This window comes from Rhinolophus ferrumequinum, chromosome 21, assembly GCF_004115265.2.
Source record: "Rhinolophus ferrumequinum isolate MPI-CBG mRhiFer1 chromosome 21, mRhiFer1_v1.p, whole genome shotgun sequence".
Lineage (NCBI taxonomy): Eukaryota > Metazoa > Chordata > Mammalia > Chiroptera > Rhinolophidae > Rhinolophus > Rhinolophus ferrumequinum.
This window is the reverse complement of record NC_046304.1, coordinates 9,837,092-9,858,250: the sequence shown is the minus strand read 5'-3', so window position 1 is coordinate 9,858,250 and position 21,159 is coordinate 9,837,092. Positions and strand designations below refer to the sequence as shown.

The window sequence follows — 21,159 nt, the reverse complement described above, 5'->3', positions numbered from 1 at the left end:
AGTTCAATTCCTTGAGTCCCGCAAGGGATGGTGGGCTCCGCCCCCTGCAACTAAGATTGAACATAGCACCTTGAGCTGAGCTGCCTCCTGGATGGTTTAGTTGGTTGGAGTGCGGGCTCTCAACCACAAGGTTGCCAGTTCAATTCCTCGAGTCCCGCAAGGGATGGTGGGCAGCGGCCCCTGAACTAAGATTGAACACGGCACCTTGAGCTGAGCTGCCGCTGAGCTCCCAGATAGCTCAGTTGGTAGAAGAGCATCCTCTCAACCACAAGGTTACCGGTTCGACTCCCGCAAGGAATGGTGGGCTGCGCCTCCTGCAACTAGCAACAGGCAACTGGACCTGGACCTGGAGCTGAGCTGCGCCCTCCACAACTAAGATTGAAAGGACAACAACTTGACTTGGAAAAAAGTCCTGGAAGTAAACACTGTTCCCCAATAAAGTCCTGTCCCCCTTCCCCAATAAAATCTTTTTTTTAAAAAAAGCAAGTTGGAGAGTATATCATAAACATATTATTCAATAACATTTTTTTAAATGCAGTTCTTGAACTCTTCCTATATTCCGCTATGTTCTGTAACACACTTCCAGATGGATCCACGTTCTGTGACACATCAAGGGGAGAAAATGACTGGCTGGGACAGACAAAACAAACCAGGGGATGGCAAGGTTTCATAGATGCTGACTGAGAAGGTGGGAATGAAGCTGAGGAGAGAGGCCTTTAAAAGGTATATTCTCACCTTAGAGATGATGAATAGAGAGGAGCTGTGGAGAGAGAAAGACTGGAACTAAGAGAAAACAGGAAAGAAGAATGAAGAAACAAAAAAAAAGAAGACTAGAAAAGAGAGAGAAAAGGCAAGAGGGGCAGCCCAGCACCCCAGAGCCAGAGATGCAATGTCAAGATGGCTGTGTAAAGGCTCCAAGTGGTCGGCTGATGTCAGAGCGCACAGCCCACAAAAGTGAGCCCTTTGGGGCTGCTAGCGCTACAGGGCTGTTTGCTCAGAGAACCCCACTTAGGGTTATTGACAGCACCCTCTCACTGGAGCGAAGGAGCGTGAGCCTGACTTTCAACAATAACATGGAGGGAAAGAGAGAGTCCTGTCTCTGGGAGTTACTACCCTCAAAATAAACACATCAGCCCCGAGAGGAAAGGTTGCATAGAGAGCCTCACATCCCTAACCAGAAATTCCCCAAAGGGCTCCTTATTACCTTTCGTCACCTACAATCTGAACAGCTTTCCAGGCATTCCACAATGCCAGAGACACCTGATTGGACTTATTTGAAATAGTGGTGTAGACAAACACAGTTTGTATGTCACCTTGGACAGAAAAATTTAGATAATAAAACTGGGTTCATTCTGAGGGTTACTATTGGTATAATGGTATATCTGTAGTACTTTTATTTCTCTTTTCCCAAAGAACCCATCTATGCCTTTAAATAGCTTATCTTCTGATTTGCCAAAAACAAGTTATGTTACGTTCAGCTTGGTAAGGGTAAAAGAAGCAGTCATAGGACAACAAGAAACTCCTTCCAGTGGGTTCTCCTTTTTTTCCTCCCTTTACACATAAAATTAGGTCTCAATCATAGTCTCCACCCACGCTGCAAAGTAGTTAGAAACATGTTTATTTAGTATTGACATACTAAAGGGCTTTTTTTCCCCCTGAAAAATTTGCCCAACGTTTAGAATTTACGTATGCAATTGGAAATAAAGGTATCTGTGTGTGTGTGTGTGTGTGTGTGTGTGTGTGTGTGTGTGTGTGTGTGTATGGATGGAGGAATATTTAACCTTAATCACATTATGACTATTAAATTGATTGGAGCCGTCACACGACACCAAAAATACACGATGCACCTTAAGAAACACTTATGTGAGGAGAAAACCCACGGAAAGCAGGTCCAAAACATACTTTTAAAAAGAGAAAGAGAAGCAGGGTTGAAAAAAACAAAAGAGATGCAAATTTGAGTCATAAAAAATAGCTATTGTTTTGAAGGACTGGAAATTTAACCTTTCTCAGCAACAAAGTATAAAACAAATTCAGTGGCAAATAAGATTTGCCTGTTGCCTGAGTAAAACGAAAAGGCACATCTTCTAACTCTTTGAGACTTCATCATCTATGAACAAACGGAAGTTAGAGCAGCAAAATGGACGAGAAGGCATTTCTTATTATTAAGGATATAACGAATATGCTAAAAAGAGTAGATGTTTCTGAAATTATATCAAAAGTATAATCTCAGAGGACTGATAATAGGAATAGTGAAATCTCTCTCTACAAATCACACATTTCAGGCACAAAACTTTCCTTCTAGGTTTCAAAAATAAATTCCCAATATTTTGAATGTATGAATATATCAGTGATCAGTTAACTATGCTTTACTAATAAAATAGGAACAGCGAGAATAAGATATAGCAACAATAATGCTTAATTCACTTATATTTATTTTTGAGATATTCTCTAGTTTTTAAAGCCATTTTTGTTCCTATTTCTATTTTGTTTGGAAAATCTATATATGTAGATATTATTAAGATTCTGTTACCGTATCACATAAAAAATGGTTGTGTGGAAGAGTGTGGCACAAGGAATTTTAGAAATTGTATTGTTCTAACTTTGCTGTAATTTCAAGGAATGGGGAGCCTGGAGTATTCATTCATTTTTTAATTAGAAAAAATGTATTGTGGTAAAATACACATAACATAACCATTAACCATTTTTGAGTGTAGAGTTCAGCGGCATTAAGTACATTCACATTTTGTGCTACCACCATGACCACACAAGGTCTGACAATTAAGTTTGTGAACTTGTTGCAACAATGATGTTAAACTTTTTTGATATCAGAGGGATTGTTCATTATGCATTCAAACCAAATAGACAAACACTTAACCAAGTTTACGGTTTGGAAGTGCTGAAAAGGCAGCATGAAAAAGTTAGACGACCTGAACTTTTCTCCAACAATTCATGGCTCTTGCATCACGACAATGCACCAGCTCACATGACACTGTCTGTGAGGGAGTTTTTAGCCAGTAAACAAATAACTGTATTGGAACACCCTCTCTATTCACCTGATTTGGTCCCCAAATGACTTCTTTCTTTACCCGAAGATAAAGGAAATATTGAAAGGAAGACATTTTGATGACATTCAGGACATCAAGGGTAATATGACGAAAGCTCTGATGGCCATTCCAGAGAGAGTTCCAAAATTGCTTTGAAGGATGGACTAGGAGCTGGCGTCAGTGCATAGCTTCCCAAGGGGAGTACTTCGAAGGTGACCGTGGTGATATTCAGCAATGAGGTATGTAGGATGAGTTCGCAAACTTAATTGTCCAACCTCGTATTTATTCATTTTTAAAAGTGACCATATTCAGTTTTATTTCCATAGCTCTGTGAGTTTATAGGTAAGAGGTTATACCAGACAAATGCCAACACAATGAGGAAAACCTTAGATCCATTTCTGTAAGACATGTTTTAAAAATAAGACTTTTTAGAAATCCAAGTGTCATTTTGAAAGGAATCACTCCTCTAAGGGCCAAAAAAAGGAGAAGGGCTCCTATAAGCACCAGTCAAGTGTGGAAGACACCTATTTTCCCAAGGCTTCTGAGGTCCATGCCCGACATGTGGCCAGCTCTGAGTGGTGACACGTGAGATAGATACAAGGACAGAACCGAGGGGCTTCCATGGCAGGAGGCCTGTGTCACAGACCACTGCTACCCAGTCCAATTCAGAGACCGTTCTGCTGCTAATCCGGAGAAATTGATCTCAGCGTTCACACTCATGGACAGAGAAAACACAACAGTGATGTAAAATGAGCCCCAAACCCATTATTCTAAGGAATTTAACGCTGGTTCGATGACTGAAAATTGCCGTTATTGCCTGGCTCTGAAACAGACAGGAGTGGTGAGCCAAAAAAGAGATACCGAGCCACCGGTGATGTTCTGTTAGAGCCAATTAATGGATCCCTAGAGCTGACAAAAACTTTCATTAATGCAATAACACCTACAGTCGAGTTCTTTAAAAGTTAATACCAGGACTCATAATATTGCATTTCCGAGGGGTTTGGTAAAGGAGAATGAATGATCTTTTTTTCCGAATACCACAAATTCCCATAAACTACCCAACCCCTTCTACCTCACTCAAACGTGCAGTTCGATGTGGGCATCTGTGTCATGAGGACCAACAGGAAGTTACAAGGGCAGATTCTCTGGACTGTCAGCACCGCTTTGCAATTGAGCCACTTTTTACATGGGCGCCGCTACAAAGCATGCTGCATGGGGACCGGTAGTAGCGTAGGGTTTATTCATGCACAGAACAACAACAGTGGCCGCCAGAGAGGCTTTGTATCTGTAGTTAGAAACTACACAGCCAGGTATTAATTACCATAATTTCTCAAAATGTTACAACTCCTTCTTTCACTGTGCCTGTTTCTATTTGACTCTATTTATCAGTGGTTGTTATTTCTTGTAGGCGATGTTGGATATCACAGCTAACAGTAAAAAAACAATCTCATTCTCTGAGCGCACACAAACAGGTTGGGGGCTGGAGGGTCTCTTAAACACTAAAAAGTCAAGAAGGCAATGTGACATTAAAATTTTCATTGTGATAATACACAAGGAGATAATCCACTTGTGAATAATTGTGACTTTAATAAGCCTAAAACCAGCCACATGTCCATTTTATAGTCACAATTTTTAAGGAGGGAGAAACATGAAAGTCTCTACCGAAACTTAAATTTTAGGACATTTTCTCAAAAAATAAAAAATACCTACTTGTTCACTTTTTAAAAAATGTAACTAAAAATAGCTCCAGAACTATAATGCCAACTTGAGAGAAAAGCATAAGGAATCTCTCTACCAACTACTTTTGAACACAGAATTCAAGAGTTATTCTCAATAACCCCATTCTTTTATTTTCCTATCCAAATACATACTAAAACCCACCAAATCTTCTTCATATCTTCCATTAAAACATTTCCCTTTCTATCTTTCTTGTTTTGTTATGATGAGAAAAATTACATATGTCTGTTAAAATGTTTTTTCAACCAACATGGCAATATTTAACACTTAAGGTAAAAGTCTCTGGTTAGGTATGATTTACCTCTGTAAGTATCTCACTTGGTGCTGGCCGCCCTTGTTAAAGAAGAAGATTGACAAAGACCTGGCCTAGACCCCTGGCTCAGATCTGATTTATGGCTGCGTGTGTGTAGGGTGGAGAGAAATGGCTAATTCTCTTCAAGGCGTATACAAAGAGGATGAGAGAATTGGATGGAGTCTCAAAGACCATCCAGCCTAAGGTACTTATTTTACATGTAAAAAGATACCAAGTGACTTCCCTCCCAGGCTTACCTCGCTTGCACAATTTCAGTCACAACTAGAATCCAATTCTTCATTTCATTTCAATTTACAAATATAAAATAAAATCAACATACGAATGAGAAGCACTTGAGTGTAATAATGGTGAGCTCCTGAAGGATTAGGTTGGGTTAGCAAAATATTAGGTTGGTGCAAAAGTAATTGTGGTTTAAAAGGTTAAAAATAATTGCAAAAACCACAATTACTTTTGCACCAACCTAATACCTTGTGCGGTGATGGGATGCTCTCCCCCCATAAGTAATAGGCAAGTATCAGAGGTCAAGTATGGTTGGAGCATGCAAAACAGACTCTGCTCCAGGTCAGCTGATGGCCCTTCTAAATGCAGCCAATACTTGCTGGTCCCACGGGACCGAGTAAAAGCAGATGAATTCACTGGTGAACAAGCATTACCAGAAAACACGCACAAACACGTGCATCAGCAGTAACATCAGCCGAGGCCCACACAGTGTAATTATTATTCCCTCACAACAGAAGCTGCTCTTGGAAATCACATCTTATCTTTCCAAACCACACCAAGCAAAACAATAATCACAAAATGATTCTACTTTGTGATCATTTCTGACCCCTTGATGATAGCAAAAGTCACTGCCTCGTAACAGATTACAGAAGCGTGGAGGCCTCTGAGGTGGTCACGGGATAGCTCTGAGGCTGTCAGCCCCTATCAATCACCTTCCATTAAATAAAGGTTTTCCAATTTTGTGCTTCTCTCAGAAGCTTCGTTTTGCCTGGATTAAGCTGAAGCATCAACATTTGAACTTACTGCTCCTATTCCTGCTCCCTAAATAAAAGCCGTTAGCAGAAAAATGGGCTTTTTTCCACAGTAAGAACTCAAGATCAAAGCAGACCTAAGTGATGTGGTCACTTATAAAAGATATCTGACCACAAACACCTCTCATGTGTGTTTGTGACACAAACTTCATGAGCAACCTCAGGACCTGGGACGGGGGCAGCATTTCAGGGTGCCAAGGGAAGGAGAGGTCTGCGAGCTGTACACTTTAGCTCCTGAAACGAATAGTGAGCAATTCCAATATGCATCAGAGTGCCACAGCATTCTCTTGGATTTCAGAAGCAGGTCTCCTAAGAGTTTTAAACTGTATAGCTTCACTACTTGATACCTATTGAATTCATGACGGAGAAAAGTCATTTTTCTAAAATATAGCGGATATGGCTAGGAGGGGAAATAGTTTAAAATCAATTGAAAAGGGCACGTTTAAAAACTAAGAGCACCTTAAGGAGAGGGACTCATTTTATTTATTTTTGTAATCCTGATAGCTGGGTAGATATTTGCTACATTCAGACACCAAATCTGTAAGATGGGGACACAGTTTACATAAATATGATCAAGGTTACAGCCATGCACATTTTTCTGTACCAATATACAGACTTCTTCATTATGATTTTTAATGGCTACGTAAATGCAACCAGACCCAGAAATAAAGTGGTAGGAACAGAAAGTGATGAAGAGGGAAGAGAGAGATTTCAGAGTTATTCCCAGACAGGCCTAGGGGCTGACTAGATAGATATGAAAGAGAGGTCCCGAGGTAGTACGTTGTGACATGTGTTATTTGGCCCACACAGAATTTTTTTAAATGTTCATTTATTGTCAATGCTGAAAACATTGGGAGATTTCATTTAAAGATCCAGATTTCAGGCTTCTCTTAAAAAAATAAACAAACAGATGATCTGGCAATTCTAGGCCGCATTCTCACTGGCAGAAATCTGCTGCTTATTCTCTAGTTTGCCACTGGAGACAATCACAGCGGCTCATTTCATTCATGAAGGTGTCCTGTCTGGCCTCTGAAAGCACTCGAAGGGATGTCAGCCTGAAAAAATAGGAAGCAAGGAAGAGGAAGCACTTTTTGGGACAAAGATAAGGAGCCTACAAAGAACGTGTACAGATGGAGAGGGTGCTGGGGACAGTCAAGAGAAAGTGACGGGCAGCAGATGAAGACACAGACCTCGAGATTCAGGTGAAGTTCAGGTCTGAGATGCAGAGCTGTTAGTTGCCCATGAAGCCATTCAGGAGAGTTAATGAAGTAACTTAAAGGAAAAGTATCACGAAGAAAAGAACAGAGGATGGAGCCCTATGTATTATCCTCAATAGAAGAGGGAAGAAAAAATAATGAGAGAGACAAAGGGAGGCTGAGTTAGCACCCAAGGCCCTGCACTGACTTGATCCAGCCTACCCGGCTAGCTTCATTTCCTACGCCTCTCCAAAGGCGCCTTGATCCCAGCCAGCCAGTCCTATTGTCCGAGAAACGGAGTATTGCTACCTGCCTTAGTGCCTCCTTCCAACCTGTGTTTCCTACTGCCTGAAATGCTATGTTCTCCCACCTGCCATGGTCACACTTCTATTCAGCTTTCGACAATGAGCTCTAGTTGCTTCCACAGTGCCCTGTCCACATCCGGGAGAGCCTTTCCCCTGTGTTTGCTGCTTTCCTGTTACGCGGGTGCCCCGTGAGGCCAGGTGTCAGGTCTTCTCTGACATTTAATCCTCAGTGCCTGACATACAGTGGCATTCAACAAATAACAGAACAAAGCAGGGCAAGGAGTCAGCAACAGGAGGGGTAGGATAAATCTCGGGGTGATACGATGTCACAGAAATCAAGAAAGAAGAGCCATTTCTGACAGAAAGAACCATCTTGAATACCAGAAGCTATTCAAGGAGAGTAAGAGTGAGGGAGGCACTGCATTTTAGCAAGAACCTGTCACGACTGAGCTCCAATGGGGGATGGTCTCTGATACATTACTGGAGAGTAATCTGGTAATATATATCAAAAGGCTTCGCCCTGCTCATCCTCTGGGTCTAAATAAACCTACTCGGGAAATACATCTGTTTTGTTTTGTTTTTTCCCTGGCTGTTCAGAGCTAGCTAACCCTCATTTTCATTTTGACAGAACTCCCACCACAGAAAACTGTGGAAATAATCTAACAGCCCCAAACAGCAGTACTGAAGTAAATCATGGTACAGCCACTTGACAGAAAGACACCAACGGTACTAAAAGGAAAGTAGGTTTATAATAAAATGTTTAAAAAAAATACAAGGGTTTAAAAATATGGTATTATCATACTGCAGTAAAAATACTAACTGTAGGGAAAGAAATGACTGGAAGTACCAAAATATTGAGTAGAAGCACTTTTTTCTTAACATTGTAATTAATTTTTAAATTACAACAGTAATACAGGCTTGCCGTAAACATTTCTAAGGCTATATGAAGAAAACATTGATGATCTCCTGTCACCCAGCTCCAAACGTGGCTCCTCACAGTACTCTGAAGTAACCGATGTCAATGACATCTGCTCCTCGTGCTGTGACAAACACTTCTACACGGCAGTTATTGGATCCTTGTACTGTCCCGCCTTTCTCTCTATCCTTCCTTTCTTCCCTCCCTGCCTCCCTTCAATGGGATCATAGCATACACTTCCTGCTTATTTGGGTTTTGCGCTTTACCAGAGACTTCTCCTGATTTCTTCAGACCACCGCTCTAGTGTCGTGTCCTCTTGAAACCTCTGACCCCCCTCAGCTGACCTGGATCCTTTTCTTCCTGTGCCACCTGCAGTCATTAGTGATTTGTGCCATGTGTTCCTCTCCTAGGCTCTAAGTTCCCCAAGGGCAGGAACTGTGCCTTATGTAGCTTTCAGCTCCAATACCTGGCACATAGATGATGCCCAATAACGATGCTGGCATGCAAGAAGAAAGGAATGAATGAATGGACAAGGCAGCGCTAAGCTGAGGATGAAATGGCTTTGAAGGCAGACATGCACTAGCAGAAGACTGGGCATTTCTCCACAGAGACTGAATTAAAGATGACAACGACAATATAGAGACAGACATATATGTATGCAAAGAAAAAGGGAGCTGAGGAATTGAACTAGATTGTCTCAACAAAGGCGGGTAAGGGAAAAGAAGAAAAGTAAGGAAACAATAGCCAGGAAGAATATTCTTGATAATCAGAAGATAAAGAAAAGATCCCGCATGGTTATTCTTTTGCTCCAGGTTAATTGTTTGTGTTTGTGGTAGGGTTTTAAAAACAATTCCTTAGAGACAATTAAACTGTCTCTGAGGTCAGTTCAGTAAACCAGACAACTCAGAACTCAGCTTCTTACCTAGATTGTATTAGGTTCAAAAGAACAAATTTAAGTGCTCTGCCAAGGAAGGCACCACCACCACCACCATCCATGCGTGCACCAGACGTGGCACTCACTAATTTCACTACCGGTGACAGACTTTGGCTGCCAATTCTAAATTTCGATTAATTTTTTTGAAATTCAACTCCAGTTCTCATCATTGAAGGTGCTAACTTCCTCACTCCAGAATATCTCTGCACGACTTACTCAGGTCGCCACCATTCTCCTTAAAGGCTCTTCAAGTCTGGCTTCACACAGAGCTAAGAGCCTCTGAGTCTTATCTATTGAGGCGGCTCTCGGCAACCAATTTAAATCCACATTTTAACATAGCTGGCCTTTATTGGGGATCCTCTAGAACCAGTCACTGTGCCACCCAACTTGTTCTCATTAGTTTGCAGAATAACCACGGGTACTAGTAGTTGTCACTCTCATTGTATAGAGAATGGAGCTGAGACTTAGGGAGGGCAGGTGGCTCAACCCAGGTTGTAGTGGCAGAGCTCCAACTGTGACCCAGGTCTGTCTGACTCCACGCCCTGTACTCTTCACCACTGTCCTGTACTCTTCACCACTGAACTGCTCCTTCTCCCTCAGACGACCACTTTCCGATGAGCTGAAGGCAAATCCAGTGGTTCCAGGTTGAGAAAGTGTTAATGCAATGTCACTTGGGCTGATTTCTAACCACATCACTGAAACCTTGCTAAAAATCACCATAAATGTGCTTAGACAACATCATGGAATAGTCAACATGCTGAGAAGCAACACTGTCCCTCAACCCGAGTCATTCAGAATTCTTAGTCTGGCCTTTCACAATTGGCTCCGTCCGTCAGACCCAGACGGGGCTCTATTTTGAATTCTAATGAGAACTAGGCGCACTGAATATTTAAACTGCAATTACAAAGATCCTGCTCTTATGTGATGTCCCTGATACAAGTGACATATCTGAAAATACATATAGGCACCAACAGAAAATATCTATCTAATTTGCATTTAGAAACTGGAAGAAAACAAGATTGTTTTCTATGCTATGCTATTACTGAGGTGGGGGTGGGCGGAGAAAAGGGAGGAAAACCATGCGAAGATCTCAGTAAAAATTTTAAAGCCTGGGCTCCCGAGTGAAAGGTTCACAAAGAGGTGCTTGAATTCTTTGTTAACAACTGAACAAACAAATTCATCACCAGGCCCTTCTGTGTGGCCCCCTTGCAGTCCGGTCTGTACTTAATAACTAGAAATTTCCCCACTGCGAAAGCATCTATGACTGATAGGTCAGATCAGCAAGGAAGATATGCTGAGGACAGGGAAACAAAAGCCCATTTCACGGTTCACAACCTATTTTTGCGCTCCCCTAAGTAAAATGATGAGGTGCTGGCCACGATCCTCAGCTTACTCAAGAGCTCTTACTTAAACAGTAATAGAGTGTCACGTGAACAGCCACCGAGTTACACTGGAGTGAGCTGCTTAATTCCCACCCCCCAAACAGTTAAAACACACCTTGCCTGCAGTTTCATGTATGTAGATGTATGTGTTTACATATAAAATGATCAACCTGGCCTTGCATTTGGGAAAGCAGGTGATTAACTCTTTGCTACTGTGTTTTCCCAAAAATAAGACCTAGATGGACAATCAGCTCTAATGCGTCTTTTGAAGCAAAAATTAATATAGGACTCGGTCTTCCTTTACTATAAGACCGGATCTTATATAATGTAATATAATGTAATGCAATATAACATAAGTACCGGTTCTTACATTAATTTTTGCTCCAAAAGATGCATTAGAGCTGACTGCCCTGCTAGGTCTTATTTTTGGGGAAACACGATACTTCTTGAGGCTCTTAGACCAAGCCCCTGCCCCTCAAATGCCTTTCTTATTGAGATCATAGTTTAAACTCCATGGCATTTGGATATCCTCTTGTGAATGCTAGCATTTATGGAAAGGGAATATGGTATTTTTTTTTTCTGATCTGTCTCTCTAGTTGATTCTCTTTTGCTGGTATCAAATATGTCTACTGAGTTTTGAATTTCTGTTATTTTTTTATTTCTAGAAGTTCTACTTGATTCCTTTCCAAATTTTCTATGTTACTCTTTATAGTCTCCTATTCTTTGAAGATACTTTCAAGCTTGTCATTTCTTTCTTTAAATATAACAAGCATAATTGATTTTATAATCCATGTCTGATAATTCTAATACTGCAAGTCTGTGCAGATTGGTTTCTGTGGTCTGTTGCTGGTCCTGGTTCATGTTGTGCTGTTTCCACGTATCCTAGGTTATCTTTGACTGTGTGCTGGTCATTGCCCTGAAAGATTTATTTTGGGTTGATTCCTAGAGACCTAGGATAAATAGGCCCTTCTCCAGAGAGGCATTTCATTGTTTTTGCCAGGCACCTGGAGCTATCACAGGTAAGTATGCTTCAAACCAAATTCAGGTATGAGGTTTCCTGGCCCATCCTGAGTATGGATACTCAGGTTGCAAATCCACACAAGGGCCCTTCTGTGACCACAACTTGTCAGGAACTGGAATTTTTTTTCTTTTGTTTTCCTTTCACTATTCTGTTCGGTGCCAAGGCTGTCCTTCTCCATCATTCTCAAAGGCAAGCTTACTTCTGGTCCATTTTTATCCTAAGGGTATAGCTTTGGGACCCCAATTTAATAATAATAATAATAATAATAATAATAATAATAATAATAATAAAATAGGAGGAGTCTCCTATTACATTTCCCAATTGTAGTGGGCCCAGAGCCTTAACTTTCTCCCTGCTTGCCTGCCCCTCTCAGGCTGTGGAAATCCCTGACTCTTGCCAGCAAAAGGGCTCTATCAGATAAAAAAAGAAATTACTAGAAAGTACCTAAGAGTTTAAAGGCTGGAAGCAAAACAAAAGGTCAGGTTAGTAGGGTGGTTCCTCAAAAAAAAATGAAACACCATTTCATACAGCAACCCCACTTCTGGGAATATACACAGAAACGCAGGGACTTGAAACAATACTTGCATACTCATGTTCATAGTAACATTATTCACAATAGTCAAAGGATGGAAACAACCTAAGAGTCCACTGACAGAAATGGACAAACCAAATATGGTGCATACCTACAATGGAATATTACTCAGCCTTAAAAAAGGAAGGTAATTCTGACACATGCTCCAACACAGAGGCATAATGAAGACATTATGCTAAGTGAAATAAGCCCAATACAAAAGGATGAATACTGTATAATTCCACGTATATGAGGTTCCTAGAGCAGTCAAATTTATAGAAACAGAAAGTACAATGGTGACTGACGGGACTGGCTGGGGGAGGAGGGTGGGGAATTAGTGTTTAATGGAAAAGTTTTAGTTTGGAATTAATGAAAATGTTCTGAAGATGGATGGTGGTGATGGTGGCACCACAGTGTGAATGTGCTCAGTGCCACTGAGTTGAGCACTTAAAAATAATTACAATGGGACATTTTATGGTGTGTACAGTTCACCACAATAAAGCAATTTTTAAAATAAAAGGTCTGAGTAATTTTGCCAAGGGCTGCCAGACCTACTCAGTAAATCCCACAATATGCCTTGTGTTCAAAGGCTTAATAGTGATGAATGAACATCTTAGAAGTTAATTGCTGGGTGTCATAAACACAATTCTGACCTCCCTAGAGCTTTGGAGGCCACAGGCTCAACCTTCATCAATAAGGGGAAACTAGCACTGCTTGTCAACAAACATACATGATTACAAATTTCCCTTTCAAAATACAAATGCAATACATTTTCCTTTAAAGGTATCCGGCATCAGAAATGGTGTAAGCATAGTTATTTGAGTGTTGATCTACGATACTGATAGAACTGCTAAGTAAATATTAGGGAAAAACTGAAGGGATCAGAGAAACAAATCTCTCTAAAGTATTTCCACTGAAAGAATAAAGAAATTTCTTCTTTCAGTATCTAACACTGTTAAACGGTTGCACTTCTCCGTTCTGAGTCACTATATGTAATTCCGCTATAGATTATATATATATATATATATATATATATATATATATATATATATATACACACACACACACATATATATATAAAATAATATACATACTTATAACTAATATATAACTAAATATAAGTAAGGCATGAGATAAGTTGACAGTTAACAATTTAAGATACCAAGGTTTAAAAACATGCATTTCAGTAATCTGAGAGCCTCTAAATTTCTTCCATTTTAAAACAATGAAACACTTAAGAGTTCAATTCAGAAGGTTTTATGGAACTTTCTGGGTATAAATACCAATACTAGGTAATGCCATAAAGTAAAAAATTGGCAACGTTCTCCACTATGACTTCATGAATGACGTGCTGAGGGCCACTACATTGCAAATACAAAAACTGACCAACATGTCTACAAATATGTTCATTCCAAATTAATAGCAACATGACCACTTAGGACATGAGCACAGGAAGGTAGTCACTGAATTGGGAAGACTCTTCCTACTTTGGACATATAGTGATAACAACTAATACTTGCCCCCTGCTTACTATGTGCCAAATACTCTTCTAAGTGCTATGTATCTAATCTATATATCTTCATCTATATTACCTATATCAATATCATCTACAATTGTATCTTTATATTAATTTATTTATTCCTTACAACAACCCTCTTGTTGCCATTTCAAAGATGTGAACACTGAGGCAAAGGGGAGTTTGGGCTTTGCCAATGTCACACAGCTGGTGAGTGGTGAAGATGGGATGCCAGTCTAGAGACCACTATCCATTATGCTCTAGGGCCTCCCCACATAAATATGGAAATTCAGGAAAGATGGCCAGCATTAGACACTGTACATGCTTTCTACAATTTAATTTTGATAACTAGGTTGTCCACTTTTTTGCAGCTGAGGAAACTAAGGTTCAGCAAGGGTAAGTTTATATTGAAATCAAAGATAATAAGAAAGGGAGGTAGGAGTGAACCCGTATCTCTCTGTCTCCCAAGTTTTAGGACCTGGTGCAAAGAACAACAACCCTGTGGACAGAAGTGATGTGAGAAGGTTGGGAAAGCAAAATCAAGGAGTCTCTGCTTCTGGTGGGAAGAAGGAAGCACACGCCTGCAGGAGCAGACAGTACAGAGCGGGTTGGTATCTGACGGGTGAAAACTGGGACAGCAGAACAGGTGATAAAAGGGAAGCAGTAGGCCCTTCAGAGCTCCACTTCCTCCAGGGTTCTGGGGTCCCTATCTGCCCGGTTCTCTCTCCCTGTGTTGTCCTAGACTTCTATTTAAACACAGGCAGGCAGGGAGGTGATGCTTCTCAAGCTGTATGTCTCAGGTGACCCTCGCACAGAGGTCCTTGTTCTAAAACTATACAGATCAGAGGGAATCCATTATACGAGTAGTTTTCATACTGAAAGGGGTAAAAGTTAGGCAAAGCACGGGCTCCGATCGCTAGTTTGTGTGTGTGTGTGTGTGTGTGCATTGTTGTTATTGCATTTCCGTTTGTAACAAAAGTATTAGCTGTATAAACGTGGGGCAGCTTTGTGAGATGAACCACCATACCAGCCACCGTGACTGTTACTACCATCCCCACCATTTACCATCACTTACCTTGGAAAGGCACTGTGCACAGGCAATATGTAATTTAAACCTCACAAAAATCTGCATCAGAGCTTCTGCAGAATAGCAAGTACCTACACCAGAAGTGTTCGGCGTACTTGTTAAACAAGGAACACTCTTGAACTCCAACCCAGTCCGACTCAATCAGAACCTCTGGGAACCAGCATTTTAAGAATCACTCCAGGTGATTCTTGGCATGTGAATCCCCGTTTTATGTACCAGGTATCACAGAGTAAAGTGACTGCCAAAGGTAACATCACCAAATGTAGGATGTGAACTCCCTCAGAATTCAGAACCCGGGCTCCTAACTGCTCTGGAGTTTAAGCTCCAACAACTAAGCTTGTCATTAAAAGACGGCACAACAGTAAGCGAAGTGGCCTTTACAACCCAGATGAACCACCACCAATCTGCATAATGTCATGTCATTTCCCAAACTATTATTCTCTATAAGCATATAGAAAGGTTTCTTATTTTAAATTAAATAATAATAATACGTTATACTTCCCCTGAAAGTATAACAATTCATTTCAAGACATAGGTGTCTTTTAGCAATTTCAATGCCTCATCAAATGGGTCTGCCTGTTTTTAGAAGAGCAACCAATCCCTGCAGTCATGAGACAAACATGGGAAACTCAAAGCAGAGTGAACCGCAGGCGATGAGGCAGGCAGAACCCTGACTGTCGCTCTCTCTTACCACAAGACGTTGACTTTCTGTCCACCATAGTCACACGCCGGGTTTCGGTGCGAAGTTTCTCATCTGTGTTCTCCACCAGGTTGGCAAGATCATCAATTATCTCTAGAAAGGAAAACAAAGGTGCATGGTTAATACACCCACATACTCTGCTTCACATCCAAATATCAGAGCTGCAGTGGTCCTTCCCAGTAACAGTTCTCCCAAGCAGAGTGAAGAGGGAAAGACCTCCTGTGTGTTCTTTCAAAACTGCCATTCTGATTCAAAAGGGGGGGTGGTGGCGGTGGTGGTGGTGATGAGGGGAATAGTAGTAGTAAAGAAAAAAAACTGGTTTAACACAATTCCAGGAGACAGAAGAGAAATGTCAAATTTAAGGGGAAAGAAAGCATGGCTCAACAAGTTTATGGCCAGCCAAGCGGTCACTCAAGTTTATAAAGGTGACAGACAGTATAGACTTCAGGGACTACCAGGGTCCTTCTTAGGAAAACTACTTGATGAAATCTAGCCAACCAAGAGGTGGATACAAATAAAGAAGCCTAGAACGGAGAAGCCAGAGACCATGGCATAAGAGATGATGATGAGAACTGAATCCATTTAAATACTGAGCAGAGAATAGACAAATACATGGATTAGGTTACAGAAAGGTAGATAAATGTTATAAACAGTGAAGATATAATTACAACTGAAAACCAGGAAGCAGTTGGAGTGGGGGGTTCAGGGGAGGAAGGTAAAAAGACATTGAAAGAGCCAATTTCCTCATCACTCACAGCAGAGCCATATTAAGCTGCGAAAAAGTAAAACACAGAAACTTGTAGCTTTATAAAATCACCAAAGCATCGGTGTTTTACGCAATTTTTTTTTGTTAACTTTAGATGGATCTTTGAGTAATTACTATCTCTTCTTATAAAGAATCCTTTATGTAAGGTTTATCTTTTTTTTTATACTAATCTTTTAAAAGTGAAATTAAGCACTTACCATTTAAAATAGCATATATAGTATGATCTAATTATGTGAAATTATCTTTTTATATGTATAAACCTATAAAGATATTTCTGGATGATGTTAACATAATGTTAATAATGATTATTTCTAAGTCATAGGATCCTGGGTAATCTTCCTTGTGTTTTCTGTATTGTTTGAATTTCTTATAGTTGAGTATATATTATTTTTTTCAACTTTGATTCTCCTTTCCTCCTTCCTTCCCTCTCTTCCTCCTTTTTTAGTGATTGCTTTCGAGATACATTGTCCAATACCTGTCACCATTTTCCTTATGATACCACCTCACCCCAGTCAAAATGGCTATCATCAATAAATCAACAAACAACAAGTGCTGGCGCGGATGTGGAGAAAAGGGAACGCTTGTGCACTGTTGGTGGGATTGCAGACTGGTGCAGCCGCTATGGAAAACAGTATGGAGGTATCTCAAAAATCTGAAAATGGAACTACCTTATGATCCAGTAATTCCGCTCCTAGGTATCTATCCGGAGAAATCCAAAACTTCAATTCAAAAATCTTTATGCACTCCTATGTTTATTGCAGCACTATACACAATAGCTAAGACATGGAAACAACCAAAATGCCCATCGGTAGATGACTGGATTAAGAAACTGTGGTACATTTATACAATGGAGTATTATGCAGCCATAAAGAAAGAAATCTTACCATTTGCAACAACATGGATGGATCTAGAGAACATTATGTTAAGTGAAATAAGTCAGACAGAGAAAGATAAGTACCATATGATCTCACTTATTTGCGGATTCTAAAGAAAAGAATAAGTGAATGAACTAATCAGAAACAGTTTGGGAGACAATGAGGAAAAACTGAGGGTTGCTAGATGGGCGGGAGGGGTGGGGGGTGGGGGGGAGGGTGAGGGGATTGGAGGGCAGTCGGTGACCACAGGATGGCCACGGGGTTTGAAAATTAATCTGGGGAACGTAATTTGGTGGTTACCAGAGCATAAGGGGGTTGGGGGGTGGGGGATGAGGGTGAGGGGGATCAAATGTATGGTGATGGAAGGGGAGCTGACTCTGGGTGGTGAACACACAGTGTGATTTATGGATGATGTGATACAGAATTGCACACCTGAAATCTATGTAATTTTACTAACAATTGTCACCCCAATAAATTAAAAATAAATTAATTAAAAAAAAATAAAAATAAAAAAAAGAATTAAATAAAACAAAAAGAAAGTTCCTGGGATGATGTTTGAGCTGAGTTTTGAAGCTGTATGGGTGAAGAAGCAGGAAAAGGTGATCCATGCAAAAAGAATAGCCTGTAAAAGGCACAGAAGAGCTGGGTGTGTTTCTAACTTCCTGCAGCACCTCCTACAACCTCGTTTTACTTACAGACCCTTATATTTCTGTATTCTAATTATTTGTTTGCATGTCTTTCTCTTACAGAAAGAGTACCACAGAAAATAACTTTTATTCATCTCGTATCTCCCAGCCCCAGGAGAGTGCCTGGTACACTGCAAGATAAAAGAAATACTAAGAGATAAAGGCAACGAATGAATGGAGTTTAAAAGATAAAAGCATTGACTAATTTCAAAGCACTTTGCTTGCTCCTTGGAAAAGTGGATCTAAGCCAAGTTCGTCAAATATTATTTATGTAACAGCTGTCTAGAAAATCTTTCACTGTTATTTAACAATTCATTCATAACTCTCTATTCCCTTGTATTTAATGACATACTCTCTTCCTATTTTCCTTCCACCTATTTTTATAAGCTCTATATAGGTTCTCCTCCTCCTCTGAAATGCTGGAGATCCCAGGAGTCCTGTATATTTTTACTCGATGATACTACCGTGGTGATTTTATATACCTTTTAGTTCATCAATATTTAAATTAAAAACCTGAAAATTCTCTGCTCTACATAGCTCTCCAACATTCTTGACGCATAGAGCCAAATGCCTACTGCTTATCTCTCTACCTGGAAATTCCTACAAACATCTGACTCCCAAGGTCTCTAAAACTCAACTCTTTCACTTTCCTCAAATAATGGCACCACCCTTCACTTGCTTGCCCAAGATCGAAATCTGAAGAGTCACTTGACCTCCCTTCCCCTTCTCCTTCATCGGACATCCCATTTATTAGCCACTCTCGTTGATTTTCCCTCTCCAGTATCTCTCAATCCCACCATTTCTCTTAAACTCCGTTAGAAAGATCTCACAACATTTTTCCAGTGTTTCTAAGACAATGTCCTAATTTACCTTCCCGTTTCTACTCCTGAATCCTTTCAATTCATTCTACACACTATAGCCAGGGACACATTTTTTTCAAATTTCAATTAATTAAAATGTAAATAGCCACACATGGCTAGTGACTATTATATTGAACAACAAAGCTCAAAGCCATCCCTTTTTTTAGAAAAGGAAAGAAAACCAAAACTTACACCTACACTCCCCACCACCACCACTGAGAGTTAAAAAAAAAAAATAAATCAATAGAGGTAATAAAACTAAATAGTAAAAATGCATGATTCACTCAAAAGAAGGCAGAAAGGAGGTATAGCAAAACAAAAAACTGACAGGACAAAAAAAAACATAAAAATCTACACAGCAGACTTAAACCCAACTATATTAGTAGTCAATTAAATATAAATGGACAAACTGCTCTGGAAAAGACACAGAATGTCAGGAAAGGTTCAAAAAAAAAAAGACAACACAACTATATGCTTTCATAAGAAACTCACTTTAAACATAAATCATATAAAGTGTTTGCATGGGAAAGCTGGCATGGTTTTATTAACATCAGACCAGACAGACTTCAAGCCAAGGAGTATGATCAGAGATAAAAAGGAACTTTTCATCATGATGAAAGAACACATGTGGCAAAAACGGAAAAATCCCCAATATTTCAATATCAAGGAAGCCACCTCTAAATAACCCACGGGACAAAAATCAAATCATGAGAGAAAACAGAAAAAGTTTCAAACTGAGTGATAATGACAATCCAAAATAAAAGTTTGTAAAACGCAACTAAAGCAGTGCTTAGAGGAAAGTTTATTGCTTTAAACACGTATTAGAAAAGAAGAACGACGTAAAAACCAATGATCAAACTAAAGGAGATAATCAATGATCATTTCAATAGATGCATAAAAAGGATCTGACAAAATTCAGTGTTCATTCACAATACAAATTCTCAACAAACTAGGGATGAAAGGAAGCTTCTTCAACCTGATGAAGGGGAGCTACGAAAAACTTAGAGCTGACGTCGTACTTAATGGGAAACGAACGCTTTTTCTCTAAGATCGGGAACGAGGCAAAACTAACTGCTCTGATGACTTCTGTTGAACATTTTAGTAGAAGTCCCACACTGTTTAATAAGAAAACAGAAGGCAAAAAAGATTTTAAAGGAAAATGTAAATATGTGAATTTGTAAATATGAGTATCTGACATGATTGTGTACATAGAATACTCTATGGGATCTATTTTAAAACTACTGGAATAAGTGAATTTAACAAATCTACAGATACAAAGTCAATTATAAAGAGCAATATATTTCCAAATACTTGTGACAAGCAACTGAAAATGAAAGTAAAAACAATATTATTTAAAATAGCATCAAAAACTACATCAAACACTTAGAAATCTGACAAAAGAGGTGCAAGACCTCTATAATAAAAACTATTAAGCATTGTGGGAGAAATTAAAGACGACCTAAATAAATGGAGAGCTGTACCACGTTCATAGATTGAAAGACTCAATATTTTAAAGTTATATGTTCATTCTTTTCAATTGACCTATAGATTCAATGCAATCCCAATCAAATTCCTAGCAGGCTTTTAAAATGAAATTGGCAAGCCAATTCTAAAATATACATGGAATGCAAAGGTTTAGAATTACCAAAATAATTCTGACAAAGAAAAAAATAAAGGTGGAGGTATTATATTACCAAAATTCAAGATTTTTTACAAATATATAATAATCAAGATACTGTGATACTGGAATAAGGATTGACAAATTGATCAATGCATCAAAACAGAGCCCAGAGAGACTGCACACTCAGTTAATTCTCAACAAACTTGTCAATAATAACAAAATCAGTCAAATAGGAAAAGAATGGCCTTTTCAATAAATAATGCTGGGAAAACTGGATGTCTGTATGGAGAAATAAAAAGAATCTTTACCCTTTCCTCCCACATACAGAACAAATTAACTTTAGATGGTGCATAGATCTAACTGTAAAACCTGGAATTATAAAGCTTCTAGAAGAAAAAAACATAAAATCTTCATGACCTTGGATGAGCAAAAATTCTTGGACAGAACATAAAAAGTCTGTCCATGAAAGACAAGAAACTGGTCAACTGGACTGCATCAAAATAAAAATTTTCTGCTCATTCAAAGATATCACTACCAAACTTAATAAGCAAACCACAGACTGTTAAATATTTACAGCTCACATATCTAGCGATTTGTA

At 39.5% G+C, this 21,159-nt stretch overlaps 1 protein-coding gene across 2 annotated transcripts in view; it reads right to left on the bottom strand.

Moving 5' to 3' along the window:
• The window catches only part of STX8 (syntaxin 8), a 236,317-nt gene that overhangs the window by 76,913 nt on the left and 138,245 nt on the right, over positions 1-21,159 (bottom strand). For both annotated transcript variants that reach the window (XM_033091721.1, XM_033091722.1), the window contains exon 7: positions 15,745-15,846. In XM_033091721.1, coding sequence (XP_032947612.1) covers positions 15,745-15,846 — 102 coding nt within the window. The remainder of the gene's footprint in view (positions 1-15,744; positions 15,847-21,159) is intronic.